This window comes from Apium graveolens, chromosome 11 (assembly GCF_009905375.1).
Source record: "Apium graveolens cultivar Ventura chromosome 11, ASM990537v1, whole genome shotgun sequence".
In the NCBI taxonomy this organism is placed as follows: Eukaryota; Viridiplantae; Streptophyta; class Magnoliopsida; order Apiales; family Apiaceae; genus Apium; species Apium graveolens.
In genome coordinates this window covers 172,796,113-172,817,325 of record NC_133657.1, presented here as the reverse complement: position 1 = coordinate 172,817,325, position 21,213 = coordinate 172,796,113, and the positions used below count along the sequence as shown (strand labels likewise).

Genomic DNA, 21,213 nt, shown 5'->3' with positions numbered 1-21,213 from the left:
GTGATAATGCCAAAAAGGGAGAGAAAATTGTTAAATTTAAATGCAAGCAGCTGACATTGATAATACTGATGATGAAAATCCTGATGGAGGTAATAAGGGGGGATAGAAGGAAAGTGAAAGGAGAAGAGGTGAAGAGCTAGTTGGAGTTAGTGGTTCATCAAAAGCAATTACTAGATTTCAATCTAGATAAGATGGTAAGTAAGAGGAATAAAAGAAGAGTAGAAGATTTGATTGTGACTGCAAAAATGTAAAAATCTTCACAAGTCACAACTGTTGCTGATGAAGACCAAGGTATTCTGGAGATTGAAGCAAGTCAATATCTTAAAACTCTGAAATTTAAAGGAAGAAAGATAACTCTGATCTACAAGAATCCAAAGATTCAATTATTTGACTCTGAGGTGAGTAGAAGAATATTTGTAAGAGAAAATCTTGGAGTTGATCTTGAACAACTAAGGCAAATGGAGAAAAACTTCAAGATTCCATGAAGACAGTAAATGTTGATATTGTTATTATTTCTCAAGTACTTTATGAAGATGATCCTTCTAACAGACCAACCAGGGGTATAGTTATAAAGGAAATCAGTCAGGCAGAGGATCTCAGATCACAAGTTACTGTAACTTGATTGCTTAAAGAAAAAGAGAAGATATGAGAGAAGTCAAAGATTTCAATGTCTAAAGTCAAAGCTGTTGCAAAGAAGAAAACAGTATCTAAAGAAACTAAATCTCAAATGCTGATAGATCCAATCTATACAGTAATTCAAGCTTATGATACTGAAGAAAAATGTGAAGAAGAAGAAATCAGCCAAGCTCATCAAAGAAGGAAGATTTATGGAGCTTTCTAAGCTGAAGAACTGAATTAACCACTGACATTGCTCAAGTTAAAGAAGCAGTTCAGGAAGAAGAGTAAAGTCTGATATTCACTTAAGTAAGATTGAATATGCATACTTGATTCCTGCATTTAGATAGTTTTGACATCATCAATTGGAACTTATCCATATTTCCATAATGAACAAGTTGGGGGAGATTGTTAGGAGCAATTGATGATATCAAGCAGAAACTATCAGAAGTTCATATCATGATGTCAACGAATGATGTAATCAGTATTTGTCACATCAGTTGATCTTCGATATGGGAAAAGGAAACAGGAACTCAAGGCGGTGAAGGACTTTATCTCAGAAGCATTGTATAGGTTTCGTTGTTGTTAATAAAATAGAATTCCTTATACATTGTGTAGTTGTGCTCTATATAAAGCACAGATTAGGTTCATGCTATAAGCATTGCGATATTGTTATATCTTTCGCATAACCTAGCAGCTCTCAAGGATATTTGTTCATCCTTTCAAGAGAGTACATTTGTAATAAGTTTTTATCAGTTCATATAAAAATTGTTGATTATGTTGAAGCTTTGTCGAATTGATTGTATTAATTGTATTCACCCCCCCTCTACAGTTGATTAAGGGCCTGACATAAACACTATTCAATTAGTTTGTGCAAAGGCCTTAAGTGTGTATACTCGCACTATATAAGTCGTTGTAAACGTGTAGGTCGCTCCACACTTTACTATAAAATGGCGATACCCATGAATGGACGGCACCTATGAAGGGCCGATACCCGAGAAGGGCCAAAAGTACCCCTAGTCGCGAAAAGACCATCATAACTTTCACGAAAACTCGAGCAGTATTCACGGAAGTTAGGGGAAAATGATATGGATAGAAAATACATCCTAAACACACATTAAATGTTACATTAATTACACTTGAGCTTTTTTTTCTGAAGTCTAGTACAGACCTGTCTGGTCTAAGCTCGTGGCAGACTCAAGACGGCCCGTGTAGTCACGAACACAAGTTGTTCATGGACTAGGCCCAATACGGCTGGAAGAGCAGAGACATGTGTCCTAAACGGACTCAAAGTCCTACACAGAAGGTTCTGGAGTTCCTTCCCTTATAGGACTCCTAATTACCATCTAAGTTGGAGACTTGTCCACCAAGTCTCCCAACTCAAGTCTGACCCTAGACTCACCTCTATATAAAGGGCTCTACCCGTCTATCTAGAACTACTTTTTTGGCTTGATTCTCTACCACACAGAGATACGTAGGCATCTTGTAAGGACTGATAGTCCCGAACACAAGAGCAGTCATTAATGCTCGAAACTCACAAACCCTAACATTAATTACTAACGCACTCTAGTTTTTATTCCACAACAACTATACTTAAATTTTATAATAATTTTTTTTTGTTAAAGTCAGATTGTACTAACCTATAACTCGTGCGATACACAGTTAATTAAGTTATTATTTTTTATTATGTTTATTTTAAATAATATTGATATTAATTTTAGCCCAATGCAGCAAATGCAGCTACCTATTTTGAGTTTTTTAACTTGTATCAATTGTATAATTTTGTTTATTGTACCTATCAAAGAATTATATCTTCATTTAATTTTATTTTAGGCCGGTTTAGTAATTTTACTCGGATGAATGATATATATTATTTTATTTTGGAGTGAGACCGTTATACATATTTAATTTTATTTATATTTATATAAAAGTTTTGTGAATATTAATTTATTAGTGAGAGCGTTTTATGTTAAATATACTTACAAAACTTATCTTTCGATTCCAATATCGTTTTAGCCTGGTTCAATAGTTTAATTTTTTTAACTGTGTCAGTAGTATATATTATTTTATTTTAGTCCAATACATCAAATCCAACTAACTATGATTTCTATAGTTCCTTTAGCCCGTATAAGTAGTATAATTTTGTTGATAGTACTTATTATTTTGAATATTTTCTTTATCATGCCATTACACATATCAACTAATTATTGTTTTAATTATAATATTATTTTCAACCGTTTCGATAGCATAATTTTTTGTGTCCGAGTGAATAATATATATATTATTTTGTGTTGTTCCGAAGCTCATTGTACAGATTTAATTCTATTTGTATGTATATAATTATATTGTGAATATTAATCTAATAATTATTGTGTTTTATTTTTAATATAATTATAAATTTAATTTGTTAATTAGAGTGTTTTATGTTGAATATAATTATAAATTTAGAGGATGACTAAAATATAGATGACCAGACCAACTTGCGACAAAACTTTCAATATTTTGTCTTTAGTTTAATAGTATAGACATGATTGATGAGATTTGAATCATTAACATTTGTAAAATTTTCTCTATTGTTTGTTAAGATTAATTAGTATATGATTGAGTAGTATATAAATAATAATATTTATATTTGTTGCTTGAGGATTCGAACATGTGAACATGAATGGTGTATACTCCCTCGGTCTTGTTTATATTAGCCAGAATTCCTTATTCATTTGTCTCAAAAGTATTGATCATGATTTCATATTTTATATATATAAATATTTTTCAAATATATATGTTAATATTTGAGATTAAGTTAGGCAATTTTACCTTGATTGCTAAATAAGTGAATTAAGAATGGTGGTCAATATAAACGGAACAGAGAAAATATTATTTTAGTGCGAAGATGATCTGACAATCATAATTGAGAATAATCAAATCAACCAGAAAAAAGCATATCAAATTAAAAATTATTTCAGTTATTATCTATATTATACTATTATAAACAAACTAGGGGATAATTTGGTTGGTTGGTTCACACGTTCCAAAAAAGATAACCCCTTTCCATAATTTAAAAACACAAAAAATAAAAAAAATACAAAGTGACTCATGCACGGCTCAAATCTTTCTTTTTGAAACAATGCACGGCTCATACCTCCCTAAGCAGGACGTCTCTGTCTAAGACTCTAAGCAACAACAGTAATTAAAAGTTATGAGCTTAGTTTTTAAAAAAATATAGTTAAATATGACGTTCATGCACTAAAATTTAAATATGAAATGTTAAATAAAAGATTTAAAGTATAAGTACTAAAATATGGGTATCGTATTCTTAAATTTTTTATATTTCAATTTTAATAATGTAATATAGATGTCTAATGTAATTATTAAATTTATAATAAATATTATGAGAATCGCTATGGTCAACGTAAAATATATTTGAAATTTAATATTTTAATTTGTAAAGTTGAATTCGTCAATGACAATTTCAATAATACATAGTTACTATATTATATTTTGTTATATTTATCATTTTTGTCTATGATAAAAAAATATTTATTATATAAATGATATGATTACAAATACTAAAATCAGTTTGTGCATTGCACGGAGTTAGATGTTATACAATTTTGGGCGAAACATGATTTCGTTTGATTAGTTGTTTAACACTTTTCTAAAAAAATTGTTATCAATTATAAGTTCTCTTCGGGTAGGAATCCAAAAAATATGATATACGTTCGTAGGGATGGCAAGATAATCCGATCCGACGGATACCCGATCCGAAATTCAAAATTTTGGATTTACCGAACCCGATTTTTTGGATTTGGATATGGATTTAATTTTTAAACTTGAAAATTTTTAGATTTGGATTTGGATTTGGATATTAGGTACACCGATCCGGAACCCGATCTGAAATCCGAAACTCTATCGAACCCGAAATCCGAAAAAACCCAAATTATTATATATATATATATATATATATATTAATTATATTAAGAAATAATATTAGAATTTTATATATTACACATTATAATATTATAATATTTATTTATTTATAATATACATTATACATATTATTATATAATTTTTACAACATATATTTTTATATTTAAGTTAAAAATTAACTAATTATAAAATTTAATTAAATATATTTATTCAATCATTTAAACGAGTGATAAGATTTATAAGGTAACAAAATATCTTTTAGTAATAAATATAAATAACTAGGTATCAATTTAGTTGACTTTTTTAAATATTAGTTATACATATAATAACACAATTAATGATATGGTGTAGTTGTTGAAAATGACATGTTAAAACTCTTTCTCTACAAGTCGCCTGTTCGATCCGAAGCACTTGTAATATCAATAATTATAGAAATTTTCAGATTTCGGGTTCGGGTTCTGATTTTGGGTTTGGGTATGAATATCGAATTCAAAAAAATTCGGGTTTCGGGTATAACTGAATCCGTTCCAAAATTCGATGGATCGGGTTAGGGTATTTTTCGGGTTCGGGTCAGGTCCGGTATAGATAAAATTTTCCGGTTTTGATATGGATTCTGCAATACCCCACCCGATCCGACACGATTGTCAATCCTATACGTTCGAAATGCATTCGTTTATATTTGAGAAAAAATGAATATTATACATTTTTGAAATAAAGCGAAAATTATGAATATTAGCCATATCTGAATCCGGAATATTCGAATTCCAAATATAATATTAATGATAATTATACAGGAATAATATATTTCTAAATATATAACTGTATATTCATTAGCTTATCATGTTTGTGTGTGTAAATTCATTAAATAATATATTTATATAAATTTTATATAATTGTAAAAAAATTAAATATATATATATATAAAATATCATTTGAGTAAAATATTTTAAAGTAACAAAATTAGATTAGAAGATAAATAAAATTAGTATGGCATTCCGAGTTTTATTTTTCCGAACGGGAAATTCTGAACGGGAAAAATATATTTTCGAATAATTGTTATCCAAAAAATCCTATATCCATATAAAATATTTACATTCGTATCCGAAAAAAAATAGATATTATATATATTTGAATCCCATAATTTCCTACAAATATATGAATATAAATAGATCTGTATCAAATTTATCGATTTCACACGCTTAATAATAAATATCAACATAAGTTGTCCTAACGGTTTTTACTATCCCTCCAACAATTAACACCCCCATGTATTTATTTAATATATAAGAAGAAAGTATATTAAGAATTTTAGATGAAATATATGTATATTATATATCGTAAGCTAAATTTAGATAGGTATTACAAAATACATATTATTATATATTACGAAATTTAGATTTTTATAATAAATAATAAATGCTTTATTAATAAAAATTTAACAAATATTAAAATAAATCCGTGCGATTATGGGCAAAGTATACGTAAATTCATAGCCGAACTAAACTACTTTGGGTTCACCCTTTTTCTGTATTTTATGCGTTAGTCTTTTTATTCTTCAAAATCAAACAATCTTCCCAATTCTGAACATAGTTACGCTCCCAGGCTGCCCCACTTGCGTAGCCACGGATGTCAAATTGCCACGCATGTCATATTTCTTTACATAATCAGTTTTTTCTTTCAGCAGTGTCCAACAATTGCATTATAACTTGTGCCTGGTTTCGTGCTCTTGATTGTACAAAAGATTCTTTTCTGGATGGTAAAAACTGAAGAAAAGTGAAAACTTTGTTTATGTACATATTGGAGTTCTAGTTTTTTTTTTGTCCAACAGAGCAGCATAAAACCAGAAATCTTTCTTCAAAACATGTGAACACAAAATAATCTGGAAAAAGAAATATAATGATCAATATAAAATTTTACACTAGAATGTTATCCGAAGGTCAACATGTAATGATTTAAGGATTACGGCTGAGCATCAACAGCCTTTAGCCCTTGCTAAGAGAGCCCTAGGCACAGAAAAAGTTACATTTATCATGACAAAATGTTCTCTCAAGTCGTCTCTTCATGACGACTGTATGTAAAATTACAAGGATCCAAAACTAAAGTTTCATTCCATACTGGTATGATTTAACCTAAAGATCAGATTAGTCTACCAACGGGAAAAAACCATCACCAAGATTGACTTCCACTTGCATCCAGGAGTAGAACCAAAGCTAAACATGGGAAGAAACTGCTAATAAGCTCGATGCTACCCTTTAATATCAAGCTGTTTTTACTTTACGTGAAGGAGGACGTCGAAACAGACTGATGAGATCGTCAAGACCCTGTTGAAATTCAAAAAGTGTAATGTAACTAATTATATACAACGTTTCTCCCAAACTATTTCTACACAGCCAAGTACAGATAGTTCAAATATATACAATCAACTCACATAATATTGAGTGTGCGTATATATATTTATATGAACCAAAATTCTGTTCATCTAGGAAAAAGTAAAATCATACCCTGGTTGTTATAACAAGAAAACTGAAAAGGACGATTAAGTAGGAACCCAGCACTAGCAATACAAGCAAATCGAATGTCACACTAGCAACCTGAAAATAGGACGATCAAATAGTTTAGCCACAGGTAGACAGAAATTGACGGATAAGTTCAAGCCTTTTATGTAAGGCTTAATTATAATTTAGCCCTTAAAGTATAACTTGATGTACACATGAACCCTTAAACAAAACAAATGTATATATTGACCCCTTAACTATAAGTTTTGTACACTTCAACCCTTTTACTAATTTTTTTTCCCATATAACCCTTAAAGGTTGTATACTTTTGCCCCTAAACTATGAATTTTGTACACTTTAACCCTTTAATCATTTTTTATATTCTTGTTTTGATTCTTTCAAAAAATTATTTAAAATTACTTAATATCTAATTTTTTAATAATATTATTTCTCATATTAATTAGTTTATACAATCAAATAATTTTTAATTTATATCGGTTATTATTACATATTACCTGAGATATTAATAGTGTATTATAATTTTGTAAGTTTTTATTATAAGTAAAATTTATAATTTTAGTAAGATTTAACGAAAGTAAAATAAAATATAATAATACGTTGTTAATTAGTATATTATACATTTATATATATCTTATATTATTTAATAAACAAAAAATGACAAGAAAATGATTGACAAACAATGTTGCCTTTGAAGTATTTGATTGCGAACATAATAACCCTTGAGGTTGAGGGCAATATTGGATGAAATTTTTACAACAGGGTTAAAGCGAACAAATCTCATACTTTAAGGGTTAAAATAACAACTTTTTTCTTTAAGGGTTTATGTGTACAACGTGTGATACTTTAAGGGTTAAGTTATATTTAAGCCTATATGTAATTACAAAGTGGTAGGAACCACATAGATTGAGTAACAAACTAAACAAGGTTAGTAGAATCCATGTGACGGGAAAACAAGACTGACAACGAAGTTTGGTTAATGTTTTTCGTTACTGTAATAACCATTAACTTTTTCTAAAACAGAATAGAAATTCTGCATTTTTTAGACCTCAGTCCTTTAACCTGAAACTCTTCAGATTTATTTAATATACATATATATGTGATATATCTTCTAAAATCTATCAACAAAAAAACTGCCTGTAACATCTATAATAAAAAAACATCGATAAAAGGGAACCATGCTTTATAGAGAGAATACTTTACAAGAAAAAGTTATGCTAAATAAAAAATGTGACCGGCAGCAGTTACTGTATTGATATTCGATACACATGCATACACCGAAGTCATGCACATGCTCATGTAAGAAGGGGAAAAGGTCTGAATCTATACCTCATAAATGTGTAACTTAGCGCTTGTTGAATCGTAGAAAGTGAAAATCCCATCTAGTACTTCGTGTTGCACATTCACCTCAACTGTATGATCTGCTAATTCCTGACAGAAGAAAAGCAAGGAAAAGAAAATGTTAATAATCCTCACACCATTCTCTTACAGGACTGATCTAATTATAGTTGATATTGTTAATGCACACTACAGCTGTTGCAGATAATCGTACCTTTTTCAGTGCCATGACAAAGGGGTCGTTCTTTGGAAGAAATGGTGCCACCCTAGGGGTGGTGGATAATAGGTGCAACCACGACTGTATATATGATGGCTGAACTGCTAAACTACTATTCTCTTTAAATACATTTATATTTCTTCCTTGCTGGCCGTAAACATGTCTCTGCAAAATATCACGACATACTTAGAACCATGCCAGACATTGGTCATCTAATCACTACTTTGATATACAGTACCATACAAAGATCTCAAGATGAAGCTCAATAATAGTTCACAACTTAATACTAGTTATGGATCACCAATTGATCCACAGGGTACATACGTAGATCAAGAGATGATGTTCAGTACAGTGCATTTCTGTCAAATACTCCTGACTAAGAACATTAGAGTGTTTGGAGACTGCTGTAGATATATGGCAGTCACGCACAAAAACTTTAGATTCTCCACATATAATGCAATCAACTCAATATATAGCAATGACAAAATCTGCAAACCAGTGACTCAAAATGTTCTGTTCTGCACAGTATCTTATTTACAATTGTCTTTTCTAGTCTATCTCTTTCTACATCTCTTTTATATATGAAAGTTCAGTTATGATCACCTAATAATCCAGAAATTGAAATAGAAAAGGAAAAGGTCAAAAGGGAGGTCTGTGACGATTTTGAAATCTTTTTTAGTAGGGATCCTAGTATCCTTAGGAATGAACATAATCATTTCTTCCTGGTGGTCGGACTAATGGATTTCCGACAACATAACAATCTGTCTCAACACTTAAAAACTTTAAAGTGTAAGATCAAGGTCAAAGCCTCTACCATGTTACCACTGAACTGTACGTTGTGTGCATGCATGTCTCCAAAAGATCACCACACAACAAAACTTTCAATAAAACTGATTGTAGAAAACTTTACCGCAAGACTCTCCGCAACTAATGACACACCCTGTGCAACTGCAGCTTCACTGGTAAAATGCCTGGAAGACAGTTCTCTACAAGTTTAAAAATATAACAAATTTCTTCCGGTAATAAAGTAAGGAATCAGCTATAGATCATGACCTGTTATCCGATAGACCTCCGGTGCTCTCCAGAAATTCTGGTGCAACAGAAAGCTTAGAAAGTGTTGCTGCCGTAACTCTCAGCCTTGAAAATTGTTCATGCTCCCAAGCTACCTACAGCAGTTTTGTCACTTCAACACTAGAACTATACATACTTGAATTTTATTCACGACAAAAAGTGAGGTAAGACACTATTACTTTTAATCAAATACTATTATCATAACAGTGCGAGGGAGTTGTGCAGAATACTGACTACACTAATATGATATAACGCATGAGCAACATATGTATCCTTTCTGATGAAATGAAAATCATGTTAATGATTAGTGAGAAAGGTAAACATATTTCATCACTTGATTATTTCAAAGTTAAGAATACTGGAATAAGACATGATAATGAACATATGATGACAAGACAGTGTAATCAAATATAAGGTTTCTTCGTTACAACTTATAACCAGTGAATTTCCTTTAGTTTTTAAAAAATTCTTATTTATATTTTAGTTTTTAATATATTGTTTACTATTATTCTAAGAGTTTTTAAATATTAATTTAGTATTATGTAAGAAAATATAATAATTATTATTATTTAAAATATATACCAATGCTTAGAAACCTGTGATGAATGAAGTACCAACTTTATGCATCGTTTTATATCTATTTGTGAACCTAAGGGTTTGTCTGGATCGAGGGCTACGGAGGGATGGGTTGGAATGAGATAAAAATTAAGAACCCCTGTTTGGGAAAGTTTAGGTGGGTTGAGGAAAGCCAGTATCTAATCAAGTCAGGAAACTAATCAAACACCCCGAATCGGCGTGTTACAAAGGGTCCGTCCCTGTATTACTTAATTTACGTCAGTCATATGCGCCTATTTATTTGCTATCATTTTAAAAATTATTATATACACGTACATGATATTTATTTTATTTGTTTGTCCTTTTGATTGTTTTCCATTTTATAAACATTGTTTCGAATACATACGAGTACATCTGTCTATGTACTTGAATACATTTTTTGTTATTTTCTCTGATGTGTATAGGTTTATATACAGTCTTTTGAAATCAACTCATGATGTTACAATAATTTTTCTGGATTATGTGCTAAAAACTTGGTCTAATATATGAAAACAACAATGAATATAAATAAGGATAAAAGATATTTTCTGATTGTGTATTAGGGCGTAATTGGAAAATGAACTAATTTTCAAATTTCTATATAAATATATTTCAATATTGGCTTTTTATTATTTTCAAAAATAACTTATATTATTTTATGAAAACTACAAAATTTTAAATTTTACAACAATCTTACATTACAACCCTTCATCCAAATAAGATAGTGTTGAACCCTTCTTTACCCAATACTTCCATCCAAACAAAGAGTTAACTGAACCCATCCCTTAACAACCTATTCCTTTCCATCCCAACTTAGACAGATGTACTCGTATGTATTCAAAACAATTTGGTGGGAGTACAACTGCAGGATGTGGTGGGACAATTAGAAGCAACAACGAATTCTAATGCGGAGCATAAAATAAATAGATTAATTGTCATTTATTTTATATAATTATTTAGATAAAGGTATGATTTGTAATAAAAAAAAATTACTATATAGGGAATGTTCAAGAGAATAGATATATTAAACCTGACCTATGTTTAATAGTTATGTTTTAGAGAAAAGATGAATGAAACCTGACCATGTTTCTCCAAGTAACATGATACCTACCCTATGTTTAATAGGGATTCCCAGTTTACTATACAACACACATGCCTAATATGCCACAATCGGAGGCAGTTTGTGTGGAGGTTAAGGTGAATGCAGAGATTATAGACAACTTATATAAAACTACATGCCAATGCTATCCTTAGTTACCCCGACTCGGCACTTATGGCCGTCGTACCCTTGTCGACCCGACCCGACACGGGACACGACACGGGATACGGGTCGGATTCGCCATGTGAAAAACGACACTTCTTCTTCGTCGCCGGAGAAATTTCAAGGTCGCCGGAAAAATTTGGACTTCGTTTCAGATGAATAAAAAGGGAAGAACAAACACAGATTAGAAAGGATGAAGAAAGAGAGATGGAAGAAGATGGTGAAAGATGCAGATCTAAAAGATGGTATTGAAAAAGTAAAAAGTAGAAGATAGGCATACAGACCGTGTATATAATTGTATTATTTAAAAATGTATCTGGACATTGCTTTGTACAGGTTCAAGCTATAAGTGGATCCAGCTGTCCACTACACCTACACATCATTTATAATCATTATTATTATAGCCCAGAGATGTTACATATATTATACTACTATATAAATATACTTGTGTTTGTGTAGTACATGTACATCTGAGGTCATGTAGTACATTTTTTTATCTAAAAAGATCGACTGTTTCCTATATATTTTCTTAATAATAATTAAAAAATACAAGTGATGAAAAACTTAATTTATTTAGTTATATTTAAAAATTAAAAAATTATTTTAATTACCATGTCCCCGTACCCTTGTCCGAAATTCGGACGGTGTCCCCGTGTCTACAATTTTCAAGATCGCCGAGTCCGACACTCAGATATGTGTCGCACCCGACACTTCGTACCCGAGTCTGAGCAACTTAGATGCTATATCTACACATTTTGTCATAGTTGCTTATGTGATATTAACAGTACTAGGCCAACATATGTTTCAATTATCTGTCACTTACAGCATATAGATGATTAAATATCTAAATAGGTATTCTATATTACATTCAACATAATATTACATGGGATCAATTTTTAGGAAGATGAAAGACCTCCTCTAATATTTCGATACTGGAAACTCTTTCATTGTTTTATTTTCCTCTAAATAAAATAGATTTACTTACTCGAGGATTTGAAATATTTATTTTCTTGTGCTTAATACCAACTTTGAGTCCCAACTCTTCTGCTACACTGGAAAATCCCTGCAAAAAGGAACCTTGTAGCCTTCAAGTTGGGGGCAGAAATGATTATTGCTTTACGCAATCTAAAAACAATATTAAAATAAACTACTCACATCAAAAATTTGCTTAATGTTGACATTTTCTGGAGGCTTGGAAACATGGAGCCACAACTCATTGCCCGATGAACCAATGCTATTAAGACAAATAGCATACTCAATATTTTCCCGTAAGCGTTGATCAAAACTGCGAAGCCACTTGAATCAAACAAAAAAATGTAAAGAAGGTGAACAACATTTTTTTCAACACAAACCATATGCTAACATCCGACTTTCATATGTATATACTATATATCCATGTAGATTATGCAAATGAGGTGTGTGTGCATGTGTGTTTTGTTAAATTTTAGTTTCCTGGACAAGCCAAGCACCTTGTGTGTTCCGTTGTAGTTGTAAGGTCCACCAGATGTCAGCCCAAAGAGAAGATTATATCTCCCTCTTGTTTTAGGATTTGAATACAGTAGTGAAAATAACCTAGCAATTTCAAGGAGTGCTACAACACCACTTCCGTTGCTGTCACTTCCCACTGACAGTGCCTACAAATTAACAGAAACATTGTCAAGTCTTCCCATTACCATTAAAAAATTATATAAAGTGTATAAAATACTTTAAGTATATACAGGTGCAGCCCCGAACGTGTCATATGAGGCCACTATAGCAATAGTTGGGAGTTGATTTGAATCACCATCAGCTTTCAGTCCTGGTAACCATCCCTGACAATAATAATCAATTATATTATGCAAATGTCCAACCAATATCTGCACTAGCAACTTCAAACAGATGTTGCAATATGAAGTAGCTCACGATAAGGCGGTATATAATAATCAGCAACCTATCAAAGAATATCGAAGTTACTAACATAACATTACCTAACAACAGTGGCATGATAGGTGGTTAATTGCATTATGAGAACTTAGAAAGCAAAATGATCTCTTAGCCCTACTAGTATTACAGTGAAACATCAAAAGAAAAGAAAATCTAATAATCAAACTAATCTTTCATATAACGGGATATTCGTAAAACCTGAATATTTGTAATAGCAGGGGCTGCAACTTTCCTAGGTTCAGGAGCACTGACAACAAACTTGTACCTGATAATCAAGAAACCACAACTTATTATGAGCTAATATGTTACCTTGTGGTCTGATTATAAAAGTACAGTATATTATTGTGTTGCAAACTTGAAAAAACTTAACATACAGATGACACCTGGACTTGTAAGATGATTCATAAGATGTCAGCTATAGATGAATTTGCGAAAACAATTACAAATATTAACACACATCAAAAGAGTTCCTCAATATAATCAACATGAATACAATTCATGCAATATTATGGTGGCCAATATGAAGAAAGAATCCATATTGAAGAAAAAAAAATAATTGCACCTCTTTAAATTAAAGCTACAAAGATCTTGTTCACCACATGGTTATTTATATACTTCCAAAGTTGGTAGCAAGCTACCTGATTCTAACATATGTTACTTACCGGAACCCGTTTCAGAAGTCTCATGAGTATGATACTCACAAATCAGAAGGAACGTTTAGATCTTGATTAGTCAGACTAGAAATGTATTGGTAGCATAAGAGTTCATTAGTGTGCCTTTCAAAAAAGGAGAATTAAATGATGCAACTAACAACAAATTAAGGCCTTGGGTGCTACAGCCTACAATGCATATCATGCATCCTTCTAAAGGTCTTTTACTATGTATAACCCAACTCTGGAGTCTGGACCAAAGAGTTGATCATCACGAACCAATTTTAGAGCACCAATCAGTGGCAATGCGATAGTAAATGTGTGACATAATTAACATCTGGCCAATGCTCAAACATAAGACGTCTGAGTGAAGTGCCACTGACAGTGAGTCTTAGACATTTAGGTTTCAATATTTAGACTTAAATGTTTTCACACATGCTCTACAGAAACTACTACAGACTGACAATAATGTCTCTACTCTTCATTGCATTGTGAAGGAGGAAAATGAGAGGACATGTCCCGTCAGCAAAAGGTGGCACAATCAACAATGTAAATGCATTTGTTCTATGTATTATGTACAGTGATGGCCAATAGAATACGCACAGATTCTTCTCAATATTAATTTGTTTGTCATGATGCAACTAAATTTGATTCTCACTTTGCAATTTCAGAGTTTATGGACTAACCCCCCAGTTGTTGCAGTTGCAGGCTGGCCTGTAGCATCATTCCTCTTGACATCAGCTAACACAGCATCAATGTCATCATCCTCAAAGGCGAAATATACCGGATACTGTACCACACAAAGTCACTTCTAATAAATGATACTATATTGGTTAAAATAATATAATTTTTAAAAAAGTAGATACAATACAATTGTATAATAACATCAAGTAGGATGTGCAAAACCAGGCTTTTCAAAAGATGAGTTATTATCAGCGCAGACGTATGATGCATATATATATCTTTTGAATGGAGGTGGGAATATTGTTCGAATAGATATTATAGACAAGAACAAGATATTTACAAATTATTATAAAGAATATACATCTGCATCAATACAATCAAAGTATGAATATAACAGGCCAGCTATCTCTGGAAAGCATTTAACCAATTAATGGAGTGTCAAGAAGGGTATCATTTAGTCATTCTTATTCCCAACAAATGGATAAAAAATTATGAAGAGATACACACCAATGTACAAGGACGGAAAATCATGAATATAGGTTGTGTAGAAAAAGCAAATGTATGAGATTGACGTGGATGCAGGGAACCGAAAAGAAACCAATAAAACTCACACGGATATTGGCATGTATAATTAACCGCTCCAGCTCCGCCAACAGGATTCTAATTAGCTCCTTTTCAGAGTTCGGATCATCTTCCGCACCATCTTTGTTCCCAGAATTAAACATTTGAGGAATCATGAGTAATAAACCTCCTAATTGCTTTTTCTGCCCAATACACTCTGCCAGTGGCGTAAAAACACATAATATCAGGCAATAATCATGTTACTTTAAGGAACAACAATTTGTCCAATACAATTCCAGCAATTAAAAAGCAATGATATTGGATAATGTAATTATAAGAGCATCTCTAATAGAATCTTTACATAGGGTCTTAACTTCAAAAATAAAATCCTAGCATAAATTAGAGCTCCAACAGCCTCTTAAAGACTCTTTAAGAAGTTAAGAGCCTACTCTCTCTCCTCAAACTTAAGAGCTAGTACATGGCTCTTTACTTTTACTTATTAATAAAATATTCATATTTTATTTTATATTTAGGAGTTTACATATATTGTTGGAGATGTTCTAATGGATTTGTAATGGTAACACAATCCATTTATTTGATATAACTTGACAAATCAGCACTATGTTACCCCGACTCTTCAAATTTTCTCAAGTACCCATGTCCGACACTCGACACTCGGACTTGCATATGAATGCTTGGACACCTATTTTAGGCCAAAAATGTAAAATTTTTAAAATATTGTCAAGTCCGACACTTGGATATGTATCCATGTTGGACTGGAAGATGGGTGACTTGATATATTGTGGCTGTTTGGCAACAACCGATATCACCTTAAACGGGCCTAAAGCCCATTTTTTATTACAGCCGACTGTTTGGCTAAGCTTAAATGAATCTCCATTTTATAGCATAAACGTTGAAAATCAGAATGTTAGTTCAGCGTACTTTCTTATTTTAGCTTTCTCGTTTTGCCATGACAAGCCGTGTTATATTTTCTATTGAACTGATTAATTTTCGATTAAATTTTTACAATATATCATGTCAATTCTATTTTTAAAATTCTATTAATCGCAATAAGTTTTTTTGAATTGAATTATATATAATAATTTATTTAAATTAAAATACTATTTTATTTAAATATGAATACTTTCAAATTATGGTTAGTTATGTTTTTATTTTAATTATGTTTTATTCCGTTTTAATCGTATAATTTTGTTTTAACCCGATACCATTATACCGACCAAATTATATAAATCTAATTATATATAGTTTTTTTTACCCAGATCAATATTATAATTTTATTTTCATCGAGATAAATTGTGTATATTATATAGTTTTATCCCGAGGTCATTATCCTTATTTTTAAATTTTCTTATTTTTATTTTATATTCATGTATGAAATTTATTCATTCGTGTAATTCATAATTACACTTTAGTTTTTATTTGAAATTTTTTAACTTATAAGTCATGATTTACCAAACACATTATCAACGTATAAGTAATTTATACATAAAATTATCAAAACAGTTAAATAATTTATAAGTAATGATATTCAATAACTTATATGACACTTTTCAACTTTAAGTTGTAAGTTATATTTTTTAAGATAACCCAAACAGGTCATTATAATATGCATATGGGCAGATCAATCATTACCACTAATTGAAGTCAAATTTCAATACACCTAACTAAATTTATTTTTGACTCGTTCTAACTAACCTAAGGATGTAGGTCTGTGACTGGCCTTGCCACTTTAACTTAATGACATTTTGAGAGAGATCCAGTTTTGATACTTAATTGTAATTCAGTTACGACTTGACTCGGCCTGAGTTTTAATTTAGTGAGCCAAACAAAAGTTTCTTAGTTTAGTGTTAAACTTAGTTTTTCACGCATATAAGTAAATTACTTTAAGGCAACAGCGGTATTTTAAAAAATAATAATATTCCAGACAAGAGTAATCTAACACGCTTATACTGGTATCACTAATTTCTCAAGCCCCCTTGTAGAAACAACGGAATTAAAAATAATACTACTCTAGACAAGAATAATCTAACACGTTTTATCCTGGTGTTACTAATTTCTCAAGCCTTATTTTCATTGAGTCGTCTAATCCTATTCGTTAAATATAATACATTCTATAATTCCTAGTTACGTACAACCAGTCCTCCGGAACTGATGAAATGCCAGTTCCGTAAACCTATTTCTCCAATTCAACACTAATTATAACAACAAAATGTCAATAAACTTCAATCACTTGCACAATTCACATCTAAACCAACACTACAACTCACCGCAACTCCGATAACTAACCAATACACAACAACAAACTAAATCACACTTAATTCAACATAAATCAATCAATCAACTCAAAATCTTAACAAAATATACCTTTAATAAAAGTGAGATTCAGATCACGAACAGGAAGTATAACAACAGTCCTCGAAAGATCCGTATGATGCGATAACAGAGACGACGCGTGATGATTGAGCGACGCTAATCGCGATCCGAACTGTTCGCCGGCGATATCGTACTGAATGAGCCGGTAAACGTCGACGACGGTAGCGGCGTCGCAGATTTCGACGCAAGCGACGAGAATGAAGACGAGAGAGATGAGTGAGCAAAGTGAATCGAAGAGCTCTTTTCTCGCCGCCATTGATGAGGAGCTAGGGTTTTGCAGAAGTGAAGTAGATTGTATGATCTGGATTAATAATTAAAAATGAGGGAGATAATTTTGGAGTTTACAGAGTTGGTGATGTAATGATTGTATTATTATTGGGTGGATGGGTTAAAATGAAAAAACAACGAAACCGATAATTTAAAACGATAAGAAACAATATTGGACAAGAAATTACAATATAATTGTAATTTGAATTTATTTGGGCTTTCACGATTTTTATCTTCTTCTTTTTCAAATATTAATGAAAATTATCCATTTTAAAACCCGATCGATTATCATTTGATAATTGGGTGCATCATATCATATTACTCCCTCTATTTTTTATATGTCGTTTGACTTTTGTGCACACATTTTTAAGTCCATTGATCACATAGTTAAAATAATAATTTTTAAAAAAATTTTTTCTGAATTAAAGTTTTAGTTATATATTTTTATTTACAAAAAAAAAAAATTAGTATTTTAACTACATGGTCAAAGCACCTAAAAGTACGTGCACAAAAGTTAAATGTTGTATAAAATAAAATAGAGAGAGTATACAATATAGAGATTTGTGAAGCGGGTATAAAGTTATAAAAATCGGAAATTTAACTAAATCGATTGAATCATCAATTTTTGATTTATCTGGAATCGAGAATTTATCAGAATATTAAATTAAAATAAAATTGAATATATTTTAAATATTTTTTAAAACAATTATGTATGTTAAATACGTAACACTGTTGCATATTCTGAAACTACTCCCTGTAATTGGGCCCTTGATATGATCCATGGACCTTGGTAATTATGGCTCATGCCATTGCTTTGTCATGCAGCACCAAAACTTGTCCTAAATTAAAATTTGAGATATGTTAGACAAAAAAGTGTTCCAATAATATCATAGTGGTGTCTAAATATTAGAATATTCATCATGTGTCTCATTTCTAGGGGACCACTAAGCATCACCTGTCTCATTTATTTCAATTAAAAAATTATCTCCCTCATTTTTTACAATTTCCAACCACTACACCAAAGACATTAATGATATTTTTTTAGAAACTCATTAGCTACATTTACAAAAAACTCACTACCTTCAATTAATTTTCTTTCAAGTTACTTGAAAAATTAACCATTTACCCCTATGTGTGTCATGAGAATTGAACCCATGACTATAGTATTATGAGATAATAATGTTCATATCTCCACCCACTACACCAAAAAAAATTATCAGGTTCTTTTAAGAACCATTAAGTACATCCACAAAAAACTCACTAACTTAATTCAATTTAACATTGTTTCAAGATTTAATAAATATAAAAGTAACAGTAAATTTCTCCCCACTAATTATTAAAATTTTATAATTATTTAGCCAATATATTGTATTTATTATAAGCCAAAATGTTTTTTTATCAGTTATAAAAATACTAATATACACTCTACTAATTTAAAACTTAACTTTTCGACCAATTATAAAAGGATTGTTGTATTCCCTATATAAATGTAATTGTGAAATCATATAAAACTTTCATATTATATCAACTTTAAGGTTTAAACCAGATAAAATGATACTACATTGTAAACAATACATAAATAATGATAATGATGGGAATTTAGGGGCAACGAAATTGATTGTACTTAAAAAGACGGATTCTAAAAATAACTAATTAATGTTATTTATTAATTTTTAAAATTTTACGTTAATATAAGTAAATTTTTGATGTATGACTATATGAAATATGCATATATATATAATCACCTATAGAGTTTTAGGTAAAAATATACATTATAATATATATAATATATGATATTATTTATATATAAGTTGAGTAATATATTCTTAAATCACTTAGCAAAAAAAATCTTAAATCATTTTTTACCAATATACCGATATCATCACCCCTAGCGACATATCCCCAATATCACCATCACTACCAAATCGCCTTCCACGCAGCACTACAAAAATTATCAAAAAATCAAACTGAAATCACTAAAAATCTTTAATAAGATCACATCAACACTACACGTGCATACATACATACATACACACACACATACATACATACATATATATATACATTCATACATACATATATACAATAAATATATACATAAATATAAACTATTACAAGTGTGCGCGCACACACACATACATACTCATATTCTTATTTGTCATTTATCTTACCTTGTCCTCCAACATAATGAAATGACGAAACATTATATTAAATTTAATGAAAGAAAAAATAAAATAAACTATTTATATGTATATGTGCAATTTATACTTCACTATTAATCGTTCTATGACATCTATCATATATTCCACCATCTCATAGGTTGTTAGACACGGAGAGTAAAAAAATGAATTATGTTCAAGAAAACTTAAGAAAATGGAGGTATAATTTGGACCCATTATAATGATAATATGATATTTAAGGAAATGTTAACCATCTGTTGGAACATCCGAAAATAGAAAGTTATTGGGACATATAGTATCATATGTCATTCAGTAAACAACTACAGTACTAACATCAATTGCCTATATAGTTTAAATCATCAATCACATTTCTAACACATAAAATATCAAAATTACAAACAAATTAATAATTATTTTATATTTAAAGTGATTGATATACATCAGGAACACATAATCACTTGTATTTATTTTACTTTCTAAGCATTAACATATTACAAATATCATTTAATTATAAAGTAGCAAAAAATGATACTAACATAATTTGTTACTTTCTACGAATGCACCATTGCAAACATACCCCAATCACTCGTGCTCATATGCATAAACAAAAAATATTTTCATCTATTAGGTAACAACATAAATATATCGTCAATAATAACAACGAAAATAATTTTAATTAGGACAATATATAGTATGAACGTGTATTGCACGCGTTATAGAGCTAGTTACACCTTAATATTCAATCACTCTTTAATCATTTTCGATTTTTTCAAAATTGACCCGATTTTTCCCGATTTTGACATGTTTACCCGGAAAACATTTTTTCCAATAATTTTTCGTTATCAGATCGGTAGCTCTTCAATCAATAATTTTATTGGTAAATGTTGTGCAATATCTCATGTATATATATATATATCAAATATATTAAATTAATTATCAATGCATTTGACTTCTATGTAAGACATTACCAATGTACGAAACGTTGATAATATGTTAATAAAGCTTAGTAAGCAAATTA

General features: G+C 30.6%; 1 protein-coding gene across 1 annotated transcript; it reads right to left on the bottom strand.

The window, feature by feature from the left end:
- Window positions 1–6,417: 6,417 nt before the first annotated feature.
- Window positions 6,418–18,113, bottom strand: LOC141696945 (uncharacterized). Its single transcript, XM_074501105.1, has 14 exons — window positions 17,740–18,113; window positions 15,405–15,571; window positions 14,796–14,899; window positions 13,658–13,724; window positions 13,255–13,347; window positions 13,006–13,170; window positions 12,692–12,832; window positions 12,522–12,599; window positions 9,664–9,776; window positions 9,521–9,581; window positions 8,608–8,775; window positions 8,385–8,486; window positions 7,044–7,133; window positions 6,418–6,863 (listed from the first exon to the last, which is right to left on the bottom strand). The coding sequence occupies exons 1-14, from the start codon at window positions 18,002–18,004 to the stop codon at window positions 6,801–6,803; spliced, it is 1,677 nt and encodes a 558-aa protein (XP_074357206.1). The 5' UTR covers window positions 18,005–18,113; the 3' UTR covers window positions 6,418–6,800.
- Window positions 18,114–21,213: the final 3,100 nt, after the last annotated feature.